At 43.8% G+C, this 21904-nt stretch overlaps 1 protein-coding gene across 3 annotated transcripts in view; it reads left to right on the top strand.

The window, feature by feature from the left end:
• Positions 1-21001, top strand: part of KCNMB2 (potassium calcium-activated channel subfamily M regulatory beta subunit 2) — a 139377-nt gene extending 118376 nt beyond the window's left edge. For 2 of the 3 annotated variants that reach the window (XM_023932856.2, XM_086843326.1), the window contains exons 2-5: positions 4678-4788; positions 10771-10941; positions 13438-13633; positions 19773-20183. In XM_023932856.2, coding sequence (XP_023788624.1) covers positions 4733-4788; positions 10771-10941; positions 13438-13633; positions 19773-20057 — 708 coding nt within the window. In that variant the 5' untranslated portion in view covers positions 4678-4732 and the 3' untranslated portion in view covers positions 20058-20183. Of the gene's footprint in view, positions 1-4677; positions 4789-10770; positions 10942-13437; positions 13634-19772 lie in introns of all 3 variants that reach the window. The other variant, XM_086843327.1, reaches the window with a different exon arrangement.
• Positions 21002-21904: the final 903 nt, after the last annotated feature.

The following is a 21904-nucleotide window of genomic DNA, read 5'->3' as shown; positions in this document are numbered from 1 at the left end:
GATTGTACTCTTGGTGTGTGTTTTCTGTCTTGTTTTGGATGCAAACAAGGGTCCTTGGTCCAGTTCTTTTATTCTTTTAAAACTGCCCTGGATCATCTCCTGAATCAGAGAGGAGCATCTTAATTCAGGAGTTACTTCCACCGCTCTGCCTGGGAAACTCTTCCATGCACTAAGGCACCTGAAAGCCAGGCCACCCTCCAGTCAGGCTACACTTTACATTAAAAATTCAACAGTTTTATTTATTCTCCCATCCTTCATCACACCACTTTTCCCTTTTTTCTGGCTCATCAAAGCCATAAGAGAATATTCTGTCACCAGAGGCACCAGTAAGACCTATTGGGACACAAAGTCTAATTGTGGATATTCACTAAATTCACCTCAAAGTGAACAAGAAAAAACTGAAAATTCTTCTTGCAGGTTATGTTTGATGTCTGTTTTCAGTCTCTTCTTTTTCTCTTGGGTGATGGTGGGTAGGACCACTCAAAAAAGGGGTCTAGCCAGCCATGAGAGAGATCAAATATTTCCCATCACTCAACAGCAACTGACCCATCTGCCCAAGGCTGGCACTGATAGCTGTGTGGTGGCACAGGGAGAGGTTAACTTGTGGAATAGCAGGAAAACTTTGGGTTTTCCAGAGAACTGTCTTGGAGTCTGAATGAATCTTCTGGCTGGGAAATACTGGGATAAAACATCCAGCACTTGTCAGAGTGGACAGTGGGGGATGTGGGTGCATTCAGACAGAGCTGAGGTGATCAGTGACTGTATCTTTAGGTGAATGTTTAGCTTTTGTTGCCTTTTGATGAATCAGAGTGTCTTTTATGAGACAAAATTAATGGAAGTGCTTCTCTTTTTACAGTGGCCACATTGCCCAGGAAATGAAATGTCATAAGGGGAGAAAAGCTCATTAGTTTGGTGCTGTTATTGGTTCTCCAAGGTCTCAGAAAACCTGTGATTTACATAAACATAGAGGCAATTAGAAGCGAACACACACATAAAACCCATCTAAACCCCAGATTTCCATCTAAAAATATGCTCTGCAACATCTCTCCTTGGCTTTTCACAGCTGTGACCTAGAGGTAAGGGACTTTTCATACCAGTCATGACACAAACTGAAGGCAGAGGAAGGAGAGCAGCCAAGCCAGGGTGAAAGTGAGGACAACAGAGTAATACAGGATAGCACAGGGTATGTAATATAGTCCCCAAGATACCAGCTAAGGGATTTCGTGATTTACCCTCAGAATTACATCATTTTTTGAAGCAATTTGAAGCAAATGCTACCCTGTTGTGTTTTCTTCACACTGAAGTCCTCAATCAGGTGGTTGCTATTGGGTGGGCATGTTGATAGTCCTTAGGACAGGACAGAATATCTCTAATTTTATAAGAACTATCTCAAATCTTCACCTTGCAATGGCTGAAAAAGTGGACATCTTGTCAGGTTTTCTAGTGAGTTCCATGAAATCCACCAGCAGGTAATGTTCAAGAAGAGGATGAGAACAAGAGGAAAAGGGAGTGGGACAGCATCACAGACTCATGTATTTGTACCAGACTGTGCACTCTTTACTCTGCATTTCCGTCCTTAACCTTGAGCATTTACTCAGAATAGACCCAGATATGAAAAATGATGTGTATTTTGTAAAATCCAAAGCTTGGCCTCCTTGCCTGTCACTGTGGCAACCGTGTCAACAGACAACTGCGTTGGTGCCACTCTGTGAAAAGCAGTGAAGGAGACAAAGGTGTTCAGGCAAGGTGAGGCAGAAAGCCCAGAGTCCCACCCAGCATCCTGAATAGCAAAAGTCACATCAACTACAGCAGTTTGTGGATAACCTGCCCTATAGGAATATCCCCCACAGAGTCCTGGTAGTCAAAAAGGCAGATTGAAACATCTCCACTGTTTTTAACAGGTATTTTTGTGACTTTAGGTGCTCCGTCTGTTCAGGCAATAACACAATCCGTTCTGAATGCAAGGCTGACATCCTGCAGTAATGAGTTTCACAGGCTGATTACTTGTTGCATGATAAAAATAAGTTGGCAGCAGCTGACTCTGAGAAGCAATGGGGGGAAAAAGAACAAGAAAAAGTAGTGTTATTTGTTTTCCCAGAGAAGAGAGAGGGGGCAGTGAAGAAACACAGTCCTGCCTTACCAGGGTAGGAGAAAGGCATTGAAGTTGTTAAGTGACCTGGTGGGGCAGAGCATGCTCGTGAAGGTTGCAACTTTGGAGGTTTTGAATTCTCCCAAAGCCTTCAAAGAAGAGTCTTGGGGAGTTTGTATTGTTTCTGGTGCACAAAAGGTTTTTACCTAACATCTAACCCCTGCCTGAAGGAACCATGGACTTCAGTCACTCATGTCGACCTCTGGAGTAGCGTTATGATGTCATCAGTGTTACAATTTTACACAAAATTAGGTGTGCAATTGTGTGTTAAATAGTGGTAGTTAGCTTGCATTGCTCAACTAACGAAGCAGGCAGCATAAAAGCTGTCACATATGGACTGCTCCAGGGCACTGGCACTATAAGGGAGTCTGAAATCACTCTGACTTCACTGGGAAGAGAAGCCTCCCTTTTCCTTCTCTGGCATCCACTCAGTGGGACAGACCCTCTCACCCAACTCCCAGCCCAGAGTGCTCCTGCAATTTGCTCTGGAGCTTATAAATCTGGCTCCCTGCCCAGGTGTCCCTGTAGGCTCAGACAGGTGGCAGAAGCTGCTGCTGACCTCTAATATGTGCCCAAGTTTTGCTTAATTAAGAAAAGGCTCTCTAATAGCATTCACCACCATCTCCTGATGGCTCTGGGATCACTCAGGCTGTGGCAGCACAACCAGCCAGGCTTTCCTGTAGTGTGTGACATCCTAAAGAGTGCAATGGCAAACACATAATTTTATTTTCCAGCATTAAGGGACTCAGCCTGGGCAGTCTCAGTCCAGCAATGTGGCCCTTGGGTAGTTGGTCTGACCCCTCCTGCATGACTTGGAGCAGAAGCACCAGCTGAGTGCTCACTGTGGTGCTGTCTGAGGTAACGTGGCTAAAATCTTATCCAGCAGTGTGAGGATTTGGCTCAAGGTCTTACAAGTGAAATTTTTGACCAATATTGCTATCAAAACACTTAGTTGTTGTCTATATTAATTAGATCCCAGCAGATGATACTTTACCTTCTAAAGTATAGTTATTTCAGGGAGGTAGTGCCTCATCTTGTTGTTTATTCCCCAATACTTAACTACAGTGGTTGCAGGGAAAGAGCAGAATTGTTTTCTTGGCATTCAGACTGCAATGATGCCCACAGAATCAGAGAAGGGGATGGGAGAGATTCCCCTCCTTCCTCCTCTCTTCTTTTGGACCACCTTCTTGTCCAGTTTGCTGTTCACAAATGCAGCCAAAAGCTTCATCAAATATTGCCACCTCTTATTTTAAGCAAGGTCCTTGCCTGCAAGTCCTAGTCCTGAGCCAGCATCTGAGCATGGCAGAGGGATCCCAGCAGGGAGGAGGTGACAGGAGCACCAGTTTGCCCAGTTTGCCCAGCCAGGGTGTGAATTTGGCCTGGGGCTGTGTCATGGACCCTCTGGTGGGGACTCTGGGCTGACTCCCAGATTCAGGTGGAATGCCCAGTCCCTCAGCACACAGATGGATTTTGGCTCCTGTCCATGCCAGTCTTCCCCTGCAGCCACTCTACAGTATTTAAATATTCTCCTGGTTCGCCACTATGCAAATATTGAAATTAGCCCTTTGCATGATTATGGAGACAGTGACATTAGAGACTTTCTCAGATCATGTGCCTTCTCTGCTGACAGGATCAGCCATCAGGTTTATTTTTCAGTGAGCTAAAGGATGGCCCCTAGTGTATGAAAACTTCACAATGAAGTAATTGGTGTCTGGAATATTTTTTTTTTCTTTAAGCTTTTATCTGAATGCATTAAAAACACAAAATGTTGTGCTGTGAAAGAATGCAAAATGCAGCCTTCATAGGAATGGCCCAATTCTCAGAGACCAAGATTTTAACTGAGCCTCACTAAAACCAGAAGAATTTAAGAGAGCTATAAGGGGAGTCATAACCCACTAACAGGTCAAATATGGCCTGAGACCCTGAGAGAAGGCAACAGATCTCATACCATGAAGTGAAACAAAGAAGTCCTTGGGTAGGTATCTAACTCGTCTGGTCAGAGAGCCTCAGGATAGTAATTTCTCCATGGGAAAAGATATCTTTTTCATATCAGCTACATTTCTACAAAATGCTGCATTTGCATCTCATATTTTGCCGCATTCAGACATCTTCCCTGAGAGCCTCACCTTACAGAGAGCTGCAGAACAACCAAAAACCTCTAATGAGTGTGTATGTGCTTAAACAATAGCCATTTTCCCCCCCAAAAAAAATACAGCCATAGCTGTTGGACTCAGCTATTCCCTTTTCTTAAACTGTGATGATTTCTTGCCCCTGGTATGAATCCTTTGCAGCTAAGCCTGATTAGCCAGCCTCACCTTTGGCCTGTGGGGCTAATGGGATTTATTCTCCATTCTGACACACTGGTGTCTCATCCCCATTATTTTACATCTCATCTGGAGTTAGCAAGTTGTCCATTTTCAGAGCACATGAAGATGTCCATGCATCTTCAGAGCATGGCCAAGGGGAGCTGGATGTTATGTGCTCTGCCACGTTGGATGGGCAGTGATAAATTATCCCTCTTCCCCCAGGTCCTTCCATCGTCCCACTGCAGCGAGCAGAGCCAACACTGGGCAACCCTCTAAAATGTTTATTTGGACCAGTGGCCGGGGATCTACATCTTACAGACATGATGAGAAAAGGTAAACAGCACCTGTGCTGATTGTCTCCTGTGGGTTTGAATATTTATGAGTGTGGCACTGGCTTCTCCCCAGTGGTGACACTGGAGAAGCAGGAGGGATGCCAAGGGTGGGCATCACATCCCTGTGCCTCACAACCCCAGCTGCTGCTCCACCAGGCACAGGACCAGCCCAGGAGTGCCAGGGTTACTGTGCCAAGCCAAAGCAGAGCGGATGGGCCATGCCAGAGCCATGGCTGAAGTCTTCCTTGCTCTCAGGACATCAGCAGCACACCGTGACCATCTCTGATTTAGGTTTCAAAGCACACAAATCCCCAGCCACAGGCTGGCAGCCCCAAGCCCTGTGAAGCCTTCATGCTTGTTGCAGGTGTCCTGCCTCCAGCCTTCAGCCACACCATCCCCCAGCCAGACCACTGTCCCACACAGCTGTTGCACATCTGGATGGTGCCTCCAGCTGCCAGAGATGTTTCCTGGTTATGCAGGTGCACCTGTGAGTGTGAGCATGTGTGTAATACATTGCACAGTAGCTGGGGGTTTAGCTGCTTGAAGGTGAGCTGGTGGCTCACCAGCCCACTCGAGTGGTGTCACTGGAGTGAGCAGCCTGAAGGAGACAGAGGAATAAATGAGTTACTGGATCTCCCAGGAGAGCAGGGAAATGTGCCAAAGAGAAGGAAAGGGAAGGAGAGGTTTGAAGTCCACAGATAAAGGCAGTGCTCAGTTGGGAACAAAAGAAGTTAAATATCAATGATGAAAGAACAATTGTCAGTAATGCTCAGATTCATCCTTCCAAAATCCCTCTCCTTTGTAGTAAGATTTGCTGGACAGCTTGTCTTATTACAACAAGGACACATTTGCCTTTCTTCTCTTTCCTTTGCTCCTTTCCACCTCTCCTTCAGTTCCTCTTGCAGTCACTATTAAATATAATCACAAAAAAAATCACAGTCCAGTGAAACACAAACAGATATCAATATATCTACAGTGCCAATTAGCAAAATACACTCTTCAGTAATTCTGATGAGGCATTACTGTTGGCATCTGCTTGGCAATATGCACTCCTGAATTCAGGCAGCAGAGCTGCCCTCAGGACCCTGAGATTCTTTGGAGAATTGGCCAATTCACTGAATGTCTCTGCAAAGGTTGCATAGGTGTTCAGCTCTTTGGATTATCTGATCCCAAACAGATATTTTGAAGGCAAAAATTCCAGCTTTTCAGCATGAACTTTCATTAGAGCTGGTTGTCTAAATGCCTGCTGTACTTCTCTTAGATTCTTCCTTAATTGAATTTTCCCCAGGCAATGTCCTTCTGCATTAGAACAGACATGGCCCAAGGTCAGACCCTTGAAGGAGATATCTGCCCACACTTTGGGCTGGCTGGAAGTTCCTGATTAGGGCAGCCTTTGACTCTCACCATGCCTTGAAGCCAGGCTTATTAACTTGGGCTGAGGGCTCAGCAGAGCCAGGTCAGTACAAATGCAGGCAGAGCTCATCCCTGCCTGCCTGCAGAAGCAGGGAATAGGGAAGAGTATCTCTATGCCTACACCCCAGCCATGGCAAATTCAGATATCTTGACAAGCCTTTGGGTGGGTTTATTTCCCAGGAGGTTCTGTAGAGCTGTACAGGACTTCCTTGTACCTTGTGAGTGATTAATAAAATGCAGGAGGGAAAGGGAGGAAAAGAAGATGGAAATAAGAGAGTGCTGATGGCAGCCTGAGGACTGCAGAGGAGAGGTGTGAACACAGAGCAAGTGCTGTTAGTGGGAGAAGCTCATCCTCCAGTGTCTGGCAGTGATTTTAACACATGTAAGATCACCAGTGCCATCATTATATCAAACTGGTGGTGCCTTTTAGAAAAATGACTCACCTTAAATGACCCTTTCCCGGGAATTTTGTTCTTTAAACTTCAGACAGGAGATTGTCATATGGATCAGCAGACTTGTCACCCAACATATGCTACAAGCAGAGACTTTTGATGGGTTGCACCATAATATTAACTGTACTATAGTGAGCCACTTGCTGTAAAAGAATCACCTCCTCCTGGGTGGAAGGCATCTCTCAGGCATCCTTTTTTTGTAGGATCAGCACCAGAATATCTGTATTTCATTGCTGTTTTAGCTATCCACAATTCCCTGTCACATTTTATGCTTTGGAAAACCAGTCAAGCCCCCATTCTTTCTCAGCTGTCAAAGAGGCTCCCCAAACCATTGCAACCATTAGGAAAACAAAGCATTGGTTTGGTTTGGTTTGGTTTGGTTTGGTTTGGTTTGGTTTGGTTTGGTTTGGTTTGGTTTGGTTTGGTTTGGTTCGGTTGTGCCCAGCCTGGTGAAGAGGAAGGAATTGGGTGAATAAATCTGTTAATATCTGTTGAAATCTGCCTACAACCATCACTGAGTCTATTTTGAGGGCTCCAGAGACATTTCCTGTTGCCATAGGTCTACTAGCAAAATCAGGTGCAGCCAAATATACCTGTAAAGAAAAATGTAAAGGAAGTAGCTTCTGAGCAGAAAAATCCCTAAACACAGGGAATTCTGCAGGTAAGATACAGGAGTAATTTCTGACCATTGCATTCAAGGGTTTCTAATATCAGTAAACACCTCACCATGAGGAGATCTTTGAGTGACATCTGCATAACAACTGTGATATCAGAGAAGAGAATGTGAATTCAAAGTCATTCTGAATAATTCAGGCAGGCATCCCTGTCTGACAAGCCCCACGACTGCGTGGTGCCAGAGGAGGCAATGTCTCCCTCGGTGTCACACCATGCTTTGTTTGCAAGAGGAAGGCTTTGAAGGTAGGTAATCTGTGTTTGTTTGAAATAAATATAGTAATTGCAGTAATTGCAGGTGCCTGGCTATTCTAGCTTTCCCGTGAGGACACTTAGCACTCTTTACAGAGCTCTTAGTACTGCTCATTTTGGAGCAGGAGATACAGAAGGATCTGCTGACCACATTGCAGAGGGATCCCCTCACTGCTGCTGTGCAGGGACATGGACAGGGAAATCTCTTCTATGTCCCCAGCAGGCACAGTCACAGCTGAGATCTCCTCTCTGGCATCAGAGCCTGGGGAGAGCAGCCAGTCTTCATCCTCTGAAAAACTTGGCAGAAAGGACATGGAAATTCAGCAGGGGAGAACTTCAGTTTGGAAATGATCAGGGGCGCAAAGACCTTTTGTCCTTGGGGGCTTGCTTCCTATTAAATGCCTTTGCACAGGTCAGGAGACCCCATGTTCTGACAGCTGGGGCTTCTTTACAAACCAGCAGCTCCCCAGGACGTCGTACAGGGAGTTATCCCAGGAAATCACAAGTGTTAGATGGAGTCACCTGATGAACGGTGTCTGGGATGCAGTGACCTGTACCTAAACACAGCCCAGCAGGCAGCTGACTGTGGCTGTGCAGCTCTGGGACCCAAAATCAGCCAGCTAAGCACGGTGTAGCTCCAGCTGACCGAGCAGAGAGAGGCCCCTGAGCTGTGCCAAAAGTTCACAGGTACACGAACCCACCTCGGCACAGCTGCACACTCATGTCACTGCCACTCCAGCGAGGGACGTGCTGAGACTGAGCAACATGCTCTGTTGGTGCCCAAATAATGGGCAAAACATATTGTGTTCCCCAAACCAGGGCTCAATGGGGCAAAAATGTGAAATTCTGTAGCAGCAGATGTTCCCAGTATCACACAAAGAGAACTGGCACCTCCCCAGTGCAGGCACAAGAGTGAGGAGGAGAAGGGAGGGTTGCTCATCGTTGTCTCCTGGGCTGTGGTAGGACTGCTGGCATGGGCTGGCATGTGCCACACCACCACCTGCCCCAGCAGGGCCACCAGGATGACTCCTGGCAAAGATTCAGAGGAAAAAAGCCTTGTGATGAGTACCAGGTTATCACTTTGCTTTTCAGGGCTTTGAATAACAAATATTAACAAAAGAGAAGTGGTCCAAGCCTGACCTCTGAGAGCTTTCTTTAGTTTTATTTCCTACAGTAGGTGAGCTTGGAAGATGCACCTAGCAGGTGGTCACCAGTCAGCTTTGCCAAGTAGTTTTGTTTTCACTTCAGTCCATCCTTTTTTTGCCTCTGATGGCATGTCCCTTGGCTCAAGGCCACATGGGAAGCACTTGTAACCAATCTCAATTAGCTATTTGTTTTAAAATTGCCCATTTTATGTCCTATGACATTAGTGAGTGATTGCACTGGGCCTGTTTTATGCCTACATGTTGACATAAGTTATGCTGTGTGATCATTTAATGTGCTGGAACTGCATGACAATCTCTGCCTTCCTGTCTTCTTCCATTTGGGAGCAATGCAAATCCTAATGGCAGCAGTTAAATACAGTTTGATAAATAATAATAGAAAAGTAACATTAGATTATTACTCTCCATTACTTCTTTGAAGGCAATTGCATCTGCCAGTTTACAATATATTTTTCCTCCTGAACAGCAGAGAAAATCTTGACAGGCTGAATTACCATTTCATTTCCAACTAGGAAAACAGTGACAAGCTTTAAAGGATGTTTTTGAAGAGAAGCCCTGGACATCTAAAGATGTAAACTACAGTTGGATAAAAAAACCTCGAGGGTTCTTACGTACGGGAGACTATTGACTGCAGCACCATCTAAGCAAGATTTTTGCTATAAAACCCCACACCATATGTGCTTTTCCTGACTATGACTCATCATCTAAATAGAAATTCAATTCCAGTCTCAGGGAGTCTATGATTAAACATATTTTTTGCTGTTGCTTCTACTGTGTTTATGTATGATTTTACGTCTGTCTTATCTCTATTTCTCTATCCTTAATAGTCAATGTAAGTTCCCTGGTTGACCTGACTCACTGATTTTTTTTTCCCCCTCGGGTGAGTGAAGCTTGGTGGCTTCAGCTTAAACGAGTGGTGGCTTTGCTGGAGCCCAAAGTGACGTTGATGTTGCTCACCTGCCATTTTGCAGACAGTAGAAGAGGAACTCCTCCCACGTGTACTACTGTGCCATGTTATGGTGGTGCCAGGGCTCAGAGGTGTGCGGTTCACATGCTTCGGGTGCTGCCTGGATGATTCAAAAGAACCATAACAGAAAACACAGGAGATTTTGACCAGCCTCAGGTCTGTAAGTACATTTTAAACCCACAAGGTTTGAGTGTGTTTGAAATGTACTCAAATATTTCCTTCTCCACCATTGTGTCCTCATGACCCATTGAATCATCAAAGGCTTGGAGATGAAAGAAGGACTTATGGTTAGAAAATGCAAAGGACTCTCTGCTGAAGGGGGAATGGTTTGTTGTATCTTCTTTTTCTTTTTTTTTTTTTTTTTCTTTTTTTTTTTTAATCCCAGAACAAATAGCTCTAGTGGGTAATTCTCTGTGAGGGTTTTCACTGTAATGAGTAACTGGGCTTCCAAAAAGCTGGTTTATGACTAAAGTAAATAAGCTCCCAATCAAAAAAACCCACAGAAATCGATTGCAAAATCCCCATAGTGTTTCAAGAGCTTTGAGTCACACTCAGGGCGGAAAATTGCCCAAACCAAGAGCCTGTAGTGAATCAAAAGAGAGCACGGTCCTTTCAGATAATATTAATGATGGTTTTCTTCAGGCTATTTCCAACATGTGGAAACATAAGACCTGCTACTCTATTCAGCTGGAGAAAAGACACCTCATACACCTGAGCATCTTCTAGTGGCCTAAGATGGCACTGGCAGGTCAAATGCACCTCTGGGATAATTCTACTGAGCCGAAGAGGTTCTACCAAAGAAGGATTTACTGAGCTGGCACAAGTGTCTAATATTTCTATTTGCTGTAAGAGTTTTTTACCTTTTCAGAAATGGCTGTAATTAATTTTGGAGATGAATAAGTTTCCACCAGGTCAGAGTGAATCCGTTGAAAAAGGACACCTGAGGACTTTTAAGCCTTTCTCTCCCATGAGATGGGTATGGAGGTGGAACTTCCCACCCTGTAGAGGCTGCATTGATGATTAAATATGAACTTCACATATGAATGTATTGTTTTCAACCTCAGAAATATTTACCAAAAAATCAGGGATCACGACCTACTGGACAAAAGGAAAACAGTCACAGCCCTGAAAGCTGGAGAAGACCGTGCCATACTCCTCGGGCTGGCCATGATGGTGTGCTCTATCATGATGTACTTCCTGCTGGGAATCACGCTGCTACGCTCCTACATGCAAAGGTAATCCCATGGCTGTCCCTGGTCTCACACCCCCTGTTCCAGCTGACCTTGTCTGGCTTATTCTTTTGACCCTTTTTATCAAAATTTTATAATGGTTTATTTGTTCAACATAGGCCAAACTTTGCAACTCTTTGCCCCAGTATAAATTAGGCACTGACACAGTGAAAACAATTCAAGTAATATTGGCATAAATTGAAGGAAGAATTAGATCCCTGTTTGACAAAATCTCAATCCACAGGCTTTAGACTTGGCACAGTTTAACACCAGTATAATAACCATATCAGCTGGCCTGCAGTCTGCTGAACATTATAAGCTTCTCAGAGGCTGCTGCTGCAAAGCCCAGACTCAGCACTAAAGAATAAAATAAGAAAAAATATTTTGCAGCCTTGAGAAACAGTACACTTCCAAATGAAGGATGGAGAATTAATTTGGGAAGGAAATCAAGCTCTTTGTAGCATGTAGTTTTGCATGTTGGTTATTACTTTCATTTTAACAAGTGAAATCCTCATGAAAGATAGTAATTTGTTGAAAGTGAAAAGACCATCTTTCATCATTCCTGCACTGCACTTAATTTTTCTGAGGCTTTCTCTGGCTTCCTTTTCTGACACTGAGTAGAGAGTTTGGTCTGTGATTCATTAACAACATTTGTAATCAGTTTTCAAACATCAGCCCTATTTAAAATCCAGAGCAGACTGCAATAAGACTGTCAGTGATGGGTTCTTTCCTGTCCTGATTGGCTGAGTTAAGAGAATGAAAAACTGTGCAGCTGAAGATCAAAATATTAGTCTGCCATGCCCCAAACCACAGTAAGGCAGGGGTTCATATCTGGAACATTTTGGGTTTAACACCACAGGCTTCTTTAAGCACATGCAACAAGTGCCTACAGGTAACTGGTGTGAACATCCTCAATTATCAAATTGATAATTTGATCACTAGATCAAAATACTAGTGCACCTGCATGAGAATATTCCCTCTTGACCCTGCAGTGATAAAGAATACAGATGAGGATGAGCTTTACTGATCCACAGCATCTTATTTATCTGATAAAGTTATTTGTCCCTTTTTGAATCAAAGCAAAATTTAGATTTTGGAAACTGAGATCAAGACCTGTTAAGTATCCAAGAGCATTTGCTATTCCAAATTGTTGTCCCAGATCTTTCAGCAGTATCAGGGTCAATTGCAGTCTGCTAAGGTCAAAATCACTCACGTGGAAAGAGTTGATTTATATTATATGATATATGAAAAAAAATGCCAGAAGATATCAAAGCACCTCCAAAGTATCAACTATTCCATCTTCACAAGTCTGTGGTAGGTAGGTGTTACTTTATTACCCCACTGCATGAATCAAACAGCAGCCAGAAAGGTGAAAGTGAGGCGAAGACAACCCAGGAACCTTTGCTGTCACTTTTTTCAGCACAGACTGATCTCCTCAGGGGTTATTCTCCTTTACAGCAAAGCTGCTCCAACAAATACTGCCCGGGAGGGGGAAAAAAATCCTTTCGTTCAATTTCCCCCCAGAAAACACAGCATAATTTAATATAAATGTAAAACGGAATATACGAGCAGAATTACTGCCAAAGTAAAACAGCAATAGAGTTAGTCACAAATCTTTGATATCACTTACTATGTAAAGCCTTTCATAGATTTTTGAGGGGCAAGCAGACCCTCACCCCCTTCATGGTAGGGCAAGACAGCTGCATTGGGGGTGAGCTGAGGGGTGAGCACGATCAAAGGGAAACCCTGGGTGAAACCTCCCCCCAGCCCACAAAGGGCTTTTTGCAGAGCCCTCAGTGTGCCCTTTCCCCAAGGAAAACACAGCTGTAGGTTTTTAAATACATGCCAGCAAACATTGCTAGTGCACAGGCAGGCTCCTTCATTCCAGTTTTAGCCTCTGGTGAATTGGAGATGAGATGAAATACTGCAGAAAAGTTACAACCACTGACTTAACTTACAGAAAACCAAGCAAGCTGCCACTAGGAAAGGCTTTCCCACAGGCAGAGCTGCATGAGGTACCACTTGGAAGTTCCTATGTCTTCATGTATGAGAATCCATGCCCTGCTAATTCAAAATTGTCCTCTCAACCTTTGTTTTAAACTGGCCTGGACTTTCAGCTAACCCTCAAGTCTTAGCTCAGGGTGTCTTGTCATGCAGCACCATGTGTGTTGTGCTCTCCCCAGCACAGGCTGCTCATTTTTGTTCTTTCTCTGCTGAAACTCTCAAACATACCTTCTCCAGGGTCCAAGTTCCAGTTCACTTTCCATTTATACACAGACATAAGTGGATAGGGTCATTTTGTGCCCCCAGGTTAAACTCTGTGCACTACAGAATAAAACACTGTCTGTGATGTGTGACATGAGACAGCCCAGCCTTTACTGCAACATGTAACTTCTCCTACAAGATGCCCACAGTATATCTCTGATGGGAATCCTGAGATGGCTTTAGTGCTTATTTACCTATTCTTGCCATGCTCTAATGTCTCCTTTTTTTTCTACTTAGTGTCTGGACAGAAGAGACTCAGTGCTCACTTCTCAATGCATCCATCACAGAAACCTTTAACTGCTCGTTTAACTGCGGCCCAGAGTGCTGGAAAATCTCTCAGTACCCCTGCCTGCAGGTGTATGTTAATCTCACCTCTTCTGGCCAGAAGCTTCTACTTTACCACACCGAGGAAACAATGAAAATTAATTCTGAGGTAGGAGCACAGAAAAAAATTTGTTCCTAAATGGGTTTCTGGAGGGCTTCTCATCTCATTACATCCATTCTTCACTTTAAAGCAATATAAGGCTTCCAGCTTCTGCTTCACTGATAAATACAGGGCAGAGAAAGCAGAAATCAGTTCACAAACCCAGCTCACACATCTGGAGAGGTGAAGCTTTCTGCCTCCATCCATTCCACAAGGGGTGCTGTGCCCCAAGGGCTGCAGCCTCCCTCATCCTTCTCAAGTGCTTTGCAGGAGCTGGGGATCACTGAGCACTTATCATGTTGATATTCTGGTGGAGCTGTGGACAAGTCAATTCCCACCCAGGAATGGCTCCCCACGACACTGAACATCCCTTGAAATGTGCAGGGAGCATCAGTGTGGCAGTGAGAGGGGAGATGGGCATTTCTGCAGGGCTGGGCAAAGAGGCAGGGAGAGATGAGAGCCCATCTCCATCCCTGGTGACAAACTCCGTGCCCGAGCAGCTCCACTGAGGTCAGCTGCTGGGCTCCAGGCACTGCACTTACCCTGCAAAGATCCTGAAAGTTCACTGAGTGGGGAGTGGCAAGAGAAAAGCAGCAGCATAAATATAGAAGTCCTGGCTTTGGGGTGTGAATAAGATAAGGAGTCGCCCCACCTTTACAGCACAACTTCCCTGATTCCAGACATTGAACTAACGGGGTTATTTCCAGCAAGTCTGAGGAATTCCCCTCTCTGCTTCTGCAAGTACAAACTCCAGTGTAAGCCCATGCAGGTGGGATGGCAAGAGCTCCTGTCTGGAGGCTGTAGGGAGGCAGCAGATGCAGAGGAGGCTCCAGGCAGTGGCAGCACAGCTGGGGCTGGCACAGGCCATGCATCACTCCCACCTTCACAGGTGGCTCCACACTCCTTCCACACAGAAAGGCGAGATGAGAATGGGGAAATTTCCCTCTGCCCACCTTCCTTTCTTCATATTGACACCACCTGTGTCCCTGAGAGTTCGAACTGGAGTGAGCTGGGACACAGTGGGATCATTACAGCTGCCAGATTTTCTTTAACTACTCGGTTATCCAAGGTCGCTGAACCCCAAACTTGGCAAAGCACACCCCAGAAGAACAGAGCCTAGGATCAGACTGCTGACAACATAACCTGTTGTGTTCCTATTTATGGCAGCCATTCAGTAGAACAAATTTCTTCTGCATATTAAGATGAAGCGATATTAAAATTTGTCAAAGCATGACATGGTTGCACTAGGCTGCTTATTCTGCTGGATGATTAATTCTCGTGGCTGAGAGATGGAGTCCTCTGGATCTGAAGTGTGAAATGGAGAAGAGTCCCCCTTTTTTCCCCTCTGCTCTGGCATCAGTGCAGGAAGAGGCACTCACTGTCTGTGAAGTCTGAGGCAGGACAGATCCCACTTCCTGCTGGGGCACAAGCAAAATCATGATGTTCACACCTCAATTTGATTAAAAGAGATCAGATAAATCTCTGTGCTCCACTGATTCAAATAAATCGAGAGATTCAGCATAAATCTCCACATTCTGTTATTGATCCTTTTTGCTTGCTGAAATGGACTTTGGAATTCTCTCAGATGCCAACCTCCTCTTAATTTAGAGTAGACACAGTTAATACTTTCTCCAGCCCAAGGTTGTTTTACAGGTTAAGCTCTACTCCCAGGAGGATTCCTAGGTTTTCCTGGCATGCTGCTGGCTATGTGACCTGAACACAAAAGCAGTTTTGAATGGAAGTTTGCAATGTCTATAAAATACCTATCTTTTTGCTCGTGGCTCAGATCAGCAGAGTTTCCAAGCTCAAATCAACACAACCAATCTCAACATCCCAGATGTGCTTTTCCTCTGGCCAGAGAGCATCCCCATGCAGCAGGAAAGCAGTCCTGAGCAGTGCTGGGTGCTAATGCTCCAGCTGGGTGCTAAACTGTCTCTCTCCATCCTCAGAGGAACTCAGATCTGTGTTCCTCATCTTTACCCTTGCCAAATAAAGAAAAAAAAAAAGAAAAAAAAAACAAAAAAAACCCAAAACAACCAACACATGCTTGGCTCACTGAGCTCTGACATTACTGGGGACAGCACAGCACAGTCCTGACACTCCAAGGCCAACACCAGTGACCTCAAAAAGGGAGCACCCCTCCACCAACCTCTGTGCTTTGCTGAGCACCCACACACAGAGGCAGAGCAGCATCTGGAGCCTGTGTCTCTCTTCTCCCCGCCAGCCAGCATGGACAGAGCGAAATCCACCTTGATTTTAAATAATAGTTTATCCAGGAGAATTGCTGTCTAACCTGCCTGTCGGCTCAGAAGGTGGAGTAAGGAGTAGGTACAATTTATACTGAGATCTACAGCATGCTGCTGCCAGTCTCCGGTGGGAATCAGTGGGAAGTCAGTGATGTCTGTCAAGCTGCTCGAGTCTTTCCAAGAAAAGCATATAAGATTCTTTTCTGGCTTTTCATTGCTCTCACTGTGCCTACTTTATCTCTAGCCTTTAGGAGAAGCCCAGCCCCTTGTCAATACTACAGACAAAATAGTTTAAATGCTTCCGTGGCTGCACTTTCCATCCCCAGCTGCCAAAGGCTGTAACAGCCTCTGCAAGAGGTGAATCTGCCATGGAGCCAGGCTGTCACCATGAGGAAGGGCTGTGGTAGTTAAAGCAATTAGAGAGGCCCCATTTTGATCTCATCTTATGTAATTTTGATCCTTTTCATGTCATTGGAGCTACTGCTGATTTATATCAGTTCTCCATTAGTGAGATAACAAGAAGGATTTAATCACCAAAATCAGCTGTAACTGCCTGAGACTCAGAAATGATGTGGCTTCTCAGGGTTTCTCACTGAAGACTCAGGTATTTATAAGTCAGGAAGGAGTGTGCCTGGTGCAGGGAGGGGAAGCAGAGGTCGTCAGCTGTGGATTCCAGTAGACCCATTTCAGGGCTGGAACTGGAGAATTCCATCTGGAGGAATCAATTCAGGCCAACTCAGACACAGAACTCTTTGCACTTTCTGAGGGGTTTAAATTGACATCCTGATCACTTTCTTATAAAGATTGCCACAGCACATCCTGTCTAAGTTTCCAGGCTCAGCTTGAACACCAATCCCAGCCACAGACATATGATGAAAGCTGAATATTTCACTGTCCAGCCTGAGCTGGGGGCATTTCTGGCAGTGCCCTTTTTAGTGAATCTTCCTTGATTTAAGGGAAACTGCCTCCAGCTCGCCTGGAGAAGTTGTGTGATCTCCATCCTTAGAGATATTCACAATCTGACTGGACAAGTCCCTTAGCAACTCTGCACTGAGCAGGGCACTAGACTGGATGTGTCCAGAGGTAGTTCAGACGGGATACCTACCCAATCCTTTATTTTAGGAAATTAGAGATGGAAACATTGATAACAACTTCTATTTATAACTGTCTGGTAGATCCATCTTCTGCTCAGATTGCAAGGAATACAAGAACCACCTTTCTCATGCTGTATCACAGAATCTTCACCTGAAGTAGAGCACCAAACATTGTTTACTTGCAGATCTCCAAGTATTTGACAATGCAGAAGTGTCAAAAAGCAGCATAGATTTAATTGTCTACATTCACAAGTACAGCATAACAGTTGTGGATATAAAATTCCTTACCAGGCAGGGGAGAAAACTATTGAAAATTTAAACTATGGAAAACAAAGAAAACATCAATACACCCTGTTATCAAGTCTTCCTACTTGTTTGCCAAACACCATGAAACACAGCCCTGTGCTGTCCCTGGGAAATCACTGGGAAAGCTGAGGTGTTAAAGGGGGCCAGGAGACCCCACAACCAAAATTTAATGTCCTAGTGCTGAGTACCTTCTCAAAGCTAAGACCAAGATGTTTCCAGGATCCCAGGAGAACCAGAGTGAGGCAGACAGCAGAAAGAGTAAAGGGCACCTGGGAGGCCACAGCCTGGAGAGAGAGACAGCTTCAGCACAAGGAGTCTGGATGAGAGGCAAAATAAATCAACTTCCCTTGCACAGCTGCTCTTCACAGTTTCATGCTCCCAGACCCTCCATCATGGGCAGCCCAGCATGGCTGGTGGCTCTGTGCCCACAGGTGTAGGAGGAACAGCTCAAGTTCTGCTTCAGGTCCCCTCTGAAAACACTTGGACAGTAGCTGGACTCACTGCACTCTTGGGATATTTCTGCAAACTCAGAACTCAGGATTCTTTCATCCTTTTGGCTTCTACATATCTTCTGTTTTCTGCCTGTGGGAAGTTGTATTTCGCAAAAGTGGCCAAGTTCTCATTTAATCACCTCATTTGGGATACTTCATGGGACTTCCAGAAACAGAAATTATAACAAAAAAAGACAAGAAAAAAATGCTAAATTCCCCCAAAAAAACATGACACAAACCCATTTGAAATGGAAATGCTGCTTTTATGGCAGTGATAACAGATAATTTATTAAGGGAAAATGAGAAATGCTTCACTGAGAAATTTCCCCTACTTAGTAGATTATGATCTATTAAAGACTCGTGTGCACTGGAAGAGGGCTCGCGACATTGGAGACGTTTAAGACAAATTTGGTCAGAGTACAAGAGGATATCCTATAGGGAGCAGACACGCACCAGCAGCAAGATGGATGAGATATTAACGCTCTGATATTTTTCATCTCTAATTTCTAGAGCTCTATGAAATATTCATAATGGCAGTGTGGCCACGCTCCACCATTAACGCTCCAGTCTGCTAACACCAGACAATCTCTCTGCCATGCTTCAAATCATATTCTGTGTTAATAACTTGCCAATGAATCAATCAAATCCTGTTATGAGGTTAATCCTTTGATCATAATTAGGACTAGAGATTTGTTGCAGTATGTTAAAAAAAGAAGTCACAGCACGTCACAAAAAGGAATGGAGGGGCATTTATAAAATATGTGCATTAAAACAGTAATAATCAAAACCCATGGGTCACATTATTTTAATCAAAACATCTTTTTTCCTTTGCAAAACTCACTTTCTCATTAAATTATCTGGGGTTCCTTTAGATTCTCACCAGGACAAGCAGCCTGCTGGGGCCCACCTGCATGTCCAAGGAGAAGTCAGGCAACAGATTTACACTCCTCCTGAAGCAGTTAATCAAAACCCTGTGCAGGTGCAGAAAACTTTCAGATTTGGTGGGGTGCAAGTGCATAGAAGAGAGAAGGAAGTGAGGCTGGCTGCTGGGCTGCTCCTATCATCTTCCAGACCAGCAGGAGCAACAGCAAGTTCAGGGGTTTCTGTCTGAGGTTAAAAATTGTCCATATGTGGCCTCAGTCCTTGTGTCTGCCTGCCACCTCACCAGCCCACACCAGCTCTTGGTCAGCAGAGCCCAGGCCTACTGTCCTGCCTTTCCCATGGAGTATCTTCAGTGCATGGCTTGCATAAGGCAGCTTTTTAAATAACTTGCCTTTAGTATTCTCTGGAAATCTAGCAGTGCTAGATAGAGCCATTCCCAAATTTTATTTCCTTTTGGACTAAAACAAAAATTCCAGGACCATCTTCAGAGAGAAGGAAATGTTTGGGTTATGCTGGGGTCAAAGGCAAAAGCACCACTAAGAGCCACTCTGGGAACCAGGCTGATCTTCAGCTAGAGGCTGAATGAAAGTCCTCTGGGCTCTCGGTAGGAAAACCTGGACTATTTATTTGTCTCTAACTGAGGCATTACCCCCATGAGGATATTTGTCTGAAGGTCTCTCCTCATCCCCCTCCCCTCTGAGTGAGCTCCTGGGCCCACTGTGATCCCTTTGATCCAAGCCAAGTGAGAGCTAAACTACCAGATTTGTATTTACAGAAAGTCAATTACCCATCTAACTGCGAGCATATGTGTGCCACTTAAGATGAAGAGGCACTTTATCAGTTCTATTTTTGCATGTGCAAATTAGCAATAATAATATATTCACCTATCTCACCAGGCACTGTGCAGATTAAAGCATTAATGTTTGAACAGCACTTGGAGGTTCTCCAATGGGAAATTCTGTAGATGTGGAAAATATTGAGTTTTGCTGCGATAAATTTATTATTAGCGTAATAGCATTCCACTCTTGCTATGAAAAGCATAATCGTCTCGAGATTTCCCCACCTGCCACCTGAAAACAGACATTGTAACAGGTTTGGAGATGTTTTTCTCCCTCTGATCTCTTCCCAGTGCTCGTACATCCCCAAGTGCGGGAAGAATTACGAAGAATCCATGTCCCTGGTGAACGTGGTGATGGAAAACTTCAGGAAGTACCAACGCTTCTCCTGCTTCTACGACCCCGAGGGCGTCCAGAAGAATGTGATCTTAACCAAACTGTACAGCTCCAACGTGCTGTTCCACTCCCTCTTCTGGCCCACCTGCATGATGATCGGTGGGGTCGCCATCGTCGCCATGGTAAAGCTGACTCAATACCTTTCCCTGCTCTGCGAGAGAATCCAAAGGATCAGCAGATAGGAAAGGAGACTTCTCTGAGATTTAATTACAGTGAAAATACTGTTTTTTCTCATTCTTCACCAAAGAACCTTAAGTTTGTAATGTGCAAGTCTGGTATAAGTTCTATATTCTTCTAAGTAGAGCAATAATGCAAAAGCTGTTCTATATGCAAACATGATGTTATTATTATGCAGACAAATGAAAAAGTTACTGTTTTGTGTTGAGCGTCTCTATGATCTTGTTTTAAGCTGGGATTAGTACTTTCTTTTCTACAGCCAAGATAGGGCTCATTGTGACCATTGGCCAAGCTTTAGTCAATTGATGTTTTTGGTGTAAAAGATTCTGGGGAAATTCACTGCTGGACAAAGGGCAGCCGACCACTTGTGCATCATTGAGGTCTCACACCTGGCTCAGTCCATTCAATGGATTTGTGGCTTTGGTTTTTTTTTAATATTGGCAAGGTGAATAAAGCATTAATTAGGGTTTTTTTACGGTAAGATGGCACCAAAAGGATGTATTTTGAGTTTGGGATAAGCAGACAGTATTTTCAGCCTCAGCAGGACTTGGTGATGCTTTGTGTTTGCTCCCTCAGTTCAGAAGTCAATTGTACCCTATGGTGTTTATAAGGTCTATTGGAAAACACTTTGGAGTTTTATTTTGTGTAGTGCTACAATTTTCTTCTGTCTTATCGATATAATTTTTGTCACTTGAAGAAGCTGTAGCCAAAAAGCAAAAAACACCTTGTTCCATTTTGTATTCTAGTCTGAGCCCTATTGATGGAGGTGGGACCAGAACTCCTTATGTAAAGGTTTATTATTCATTTGTCTTGTATTTGCTACCATATCACTGTAAAGAAAAAAATAACACTATCAGCTATTTTTTCATTTTTTACTTCCAACTATTTTAGATTTTTTTACTTGATATATATACAGATATATATATATATAAAGAAAAAGATATATTATATCTAGTTGTGTATTGAAACTTGTTTAGGGGGGTTTTTTTCTTTGTTTTTACCCACTGGAAAATGAATAGTACAACTCATGTATTTGTAACCTTCGTCCTTGGATAATATCATAACATGGAGAAACAGCACTGCAGGATCTTATCCAATATTCATGATGTTGTTTCAGTCAAAGGTCTCTGTTGCTATGACATGGGAAATGACAAAAATCTCATCCAATTCTACGGCTCTATTAACTGAATTGTTAGATAATCATCATAACACATTTGGAAATCTCTCCTGACCTTAACTCACTATGCAGTGCTGGCTGACGTGAATTTTTATTTACAAGACCCAGGTGCAATGATTTATTGGAAAAACTGAGAATCTGTCAAAATTGTTGTCCTATCTGTCAAATATTTACCACAGTATACTTGCCAGTTTAATTTCATACACACTGTAGTCACAATTTCTGCATAATTTATTTTTATTCCCCTATAGAAAACATTTCTTTTTATGTTTTAAAGACACCTCTCTCAGTTCCTCATATTGCACCCGGCCTGAAGGACAAACACAAGGCACATCCTGGGAGCAATCCTGTGAACTCATTATCCAATAGCTCAAAGAAACCATAATACAGGTCTACTCAAACCAAGGAAATAACAATTTCCCTTCAAAAAGACTGCAAATCAAGTATTCTGCCTAGTTCATCTATATATATATATATATATATATAAGTACCTTTCCTCATCATAGCATTAAAAATTTCAAGATGTTACAAAACAAGTCATGCAAGTGTAATGTGAGCTGTAAAAAAAAAAAAAGAGTTCTCAGCAGTGAAAATAAACCTGCAATCTTGTAATCAGTAGTATAATTTTCCTTAGGTAATTAAATTCCTGGAGGGTGGGGGGGGGATAATGAAGGT

The sequence above is a fragment of the Cyanistes caeruleus genome, chromosome 10 (assembly GCF_971803275.1).
Source record: "Cyanistes caeruleus chromosome 10, bCyaCae1.hap1.1, whole genome shotgun sequence".
NCBI classification, from domain to species: Eukaryota; Metazoa; Chordata; class Aves; order Passeriformes; family Paridae; genus Cyanistes; species Cyanistes caeruleus.
Note: the sequence above shows the minus strand (reverse complement) of the source record. Positions and strands in the feature narration are given on the sequence as shown.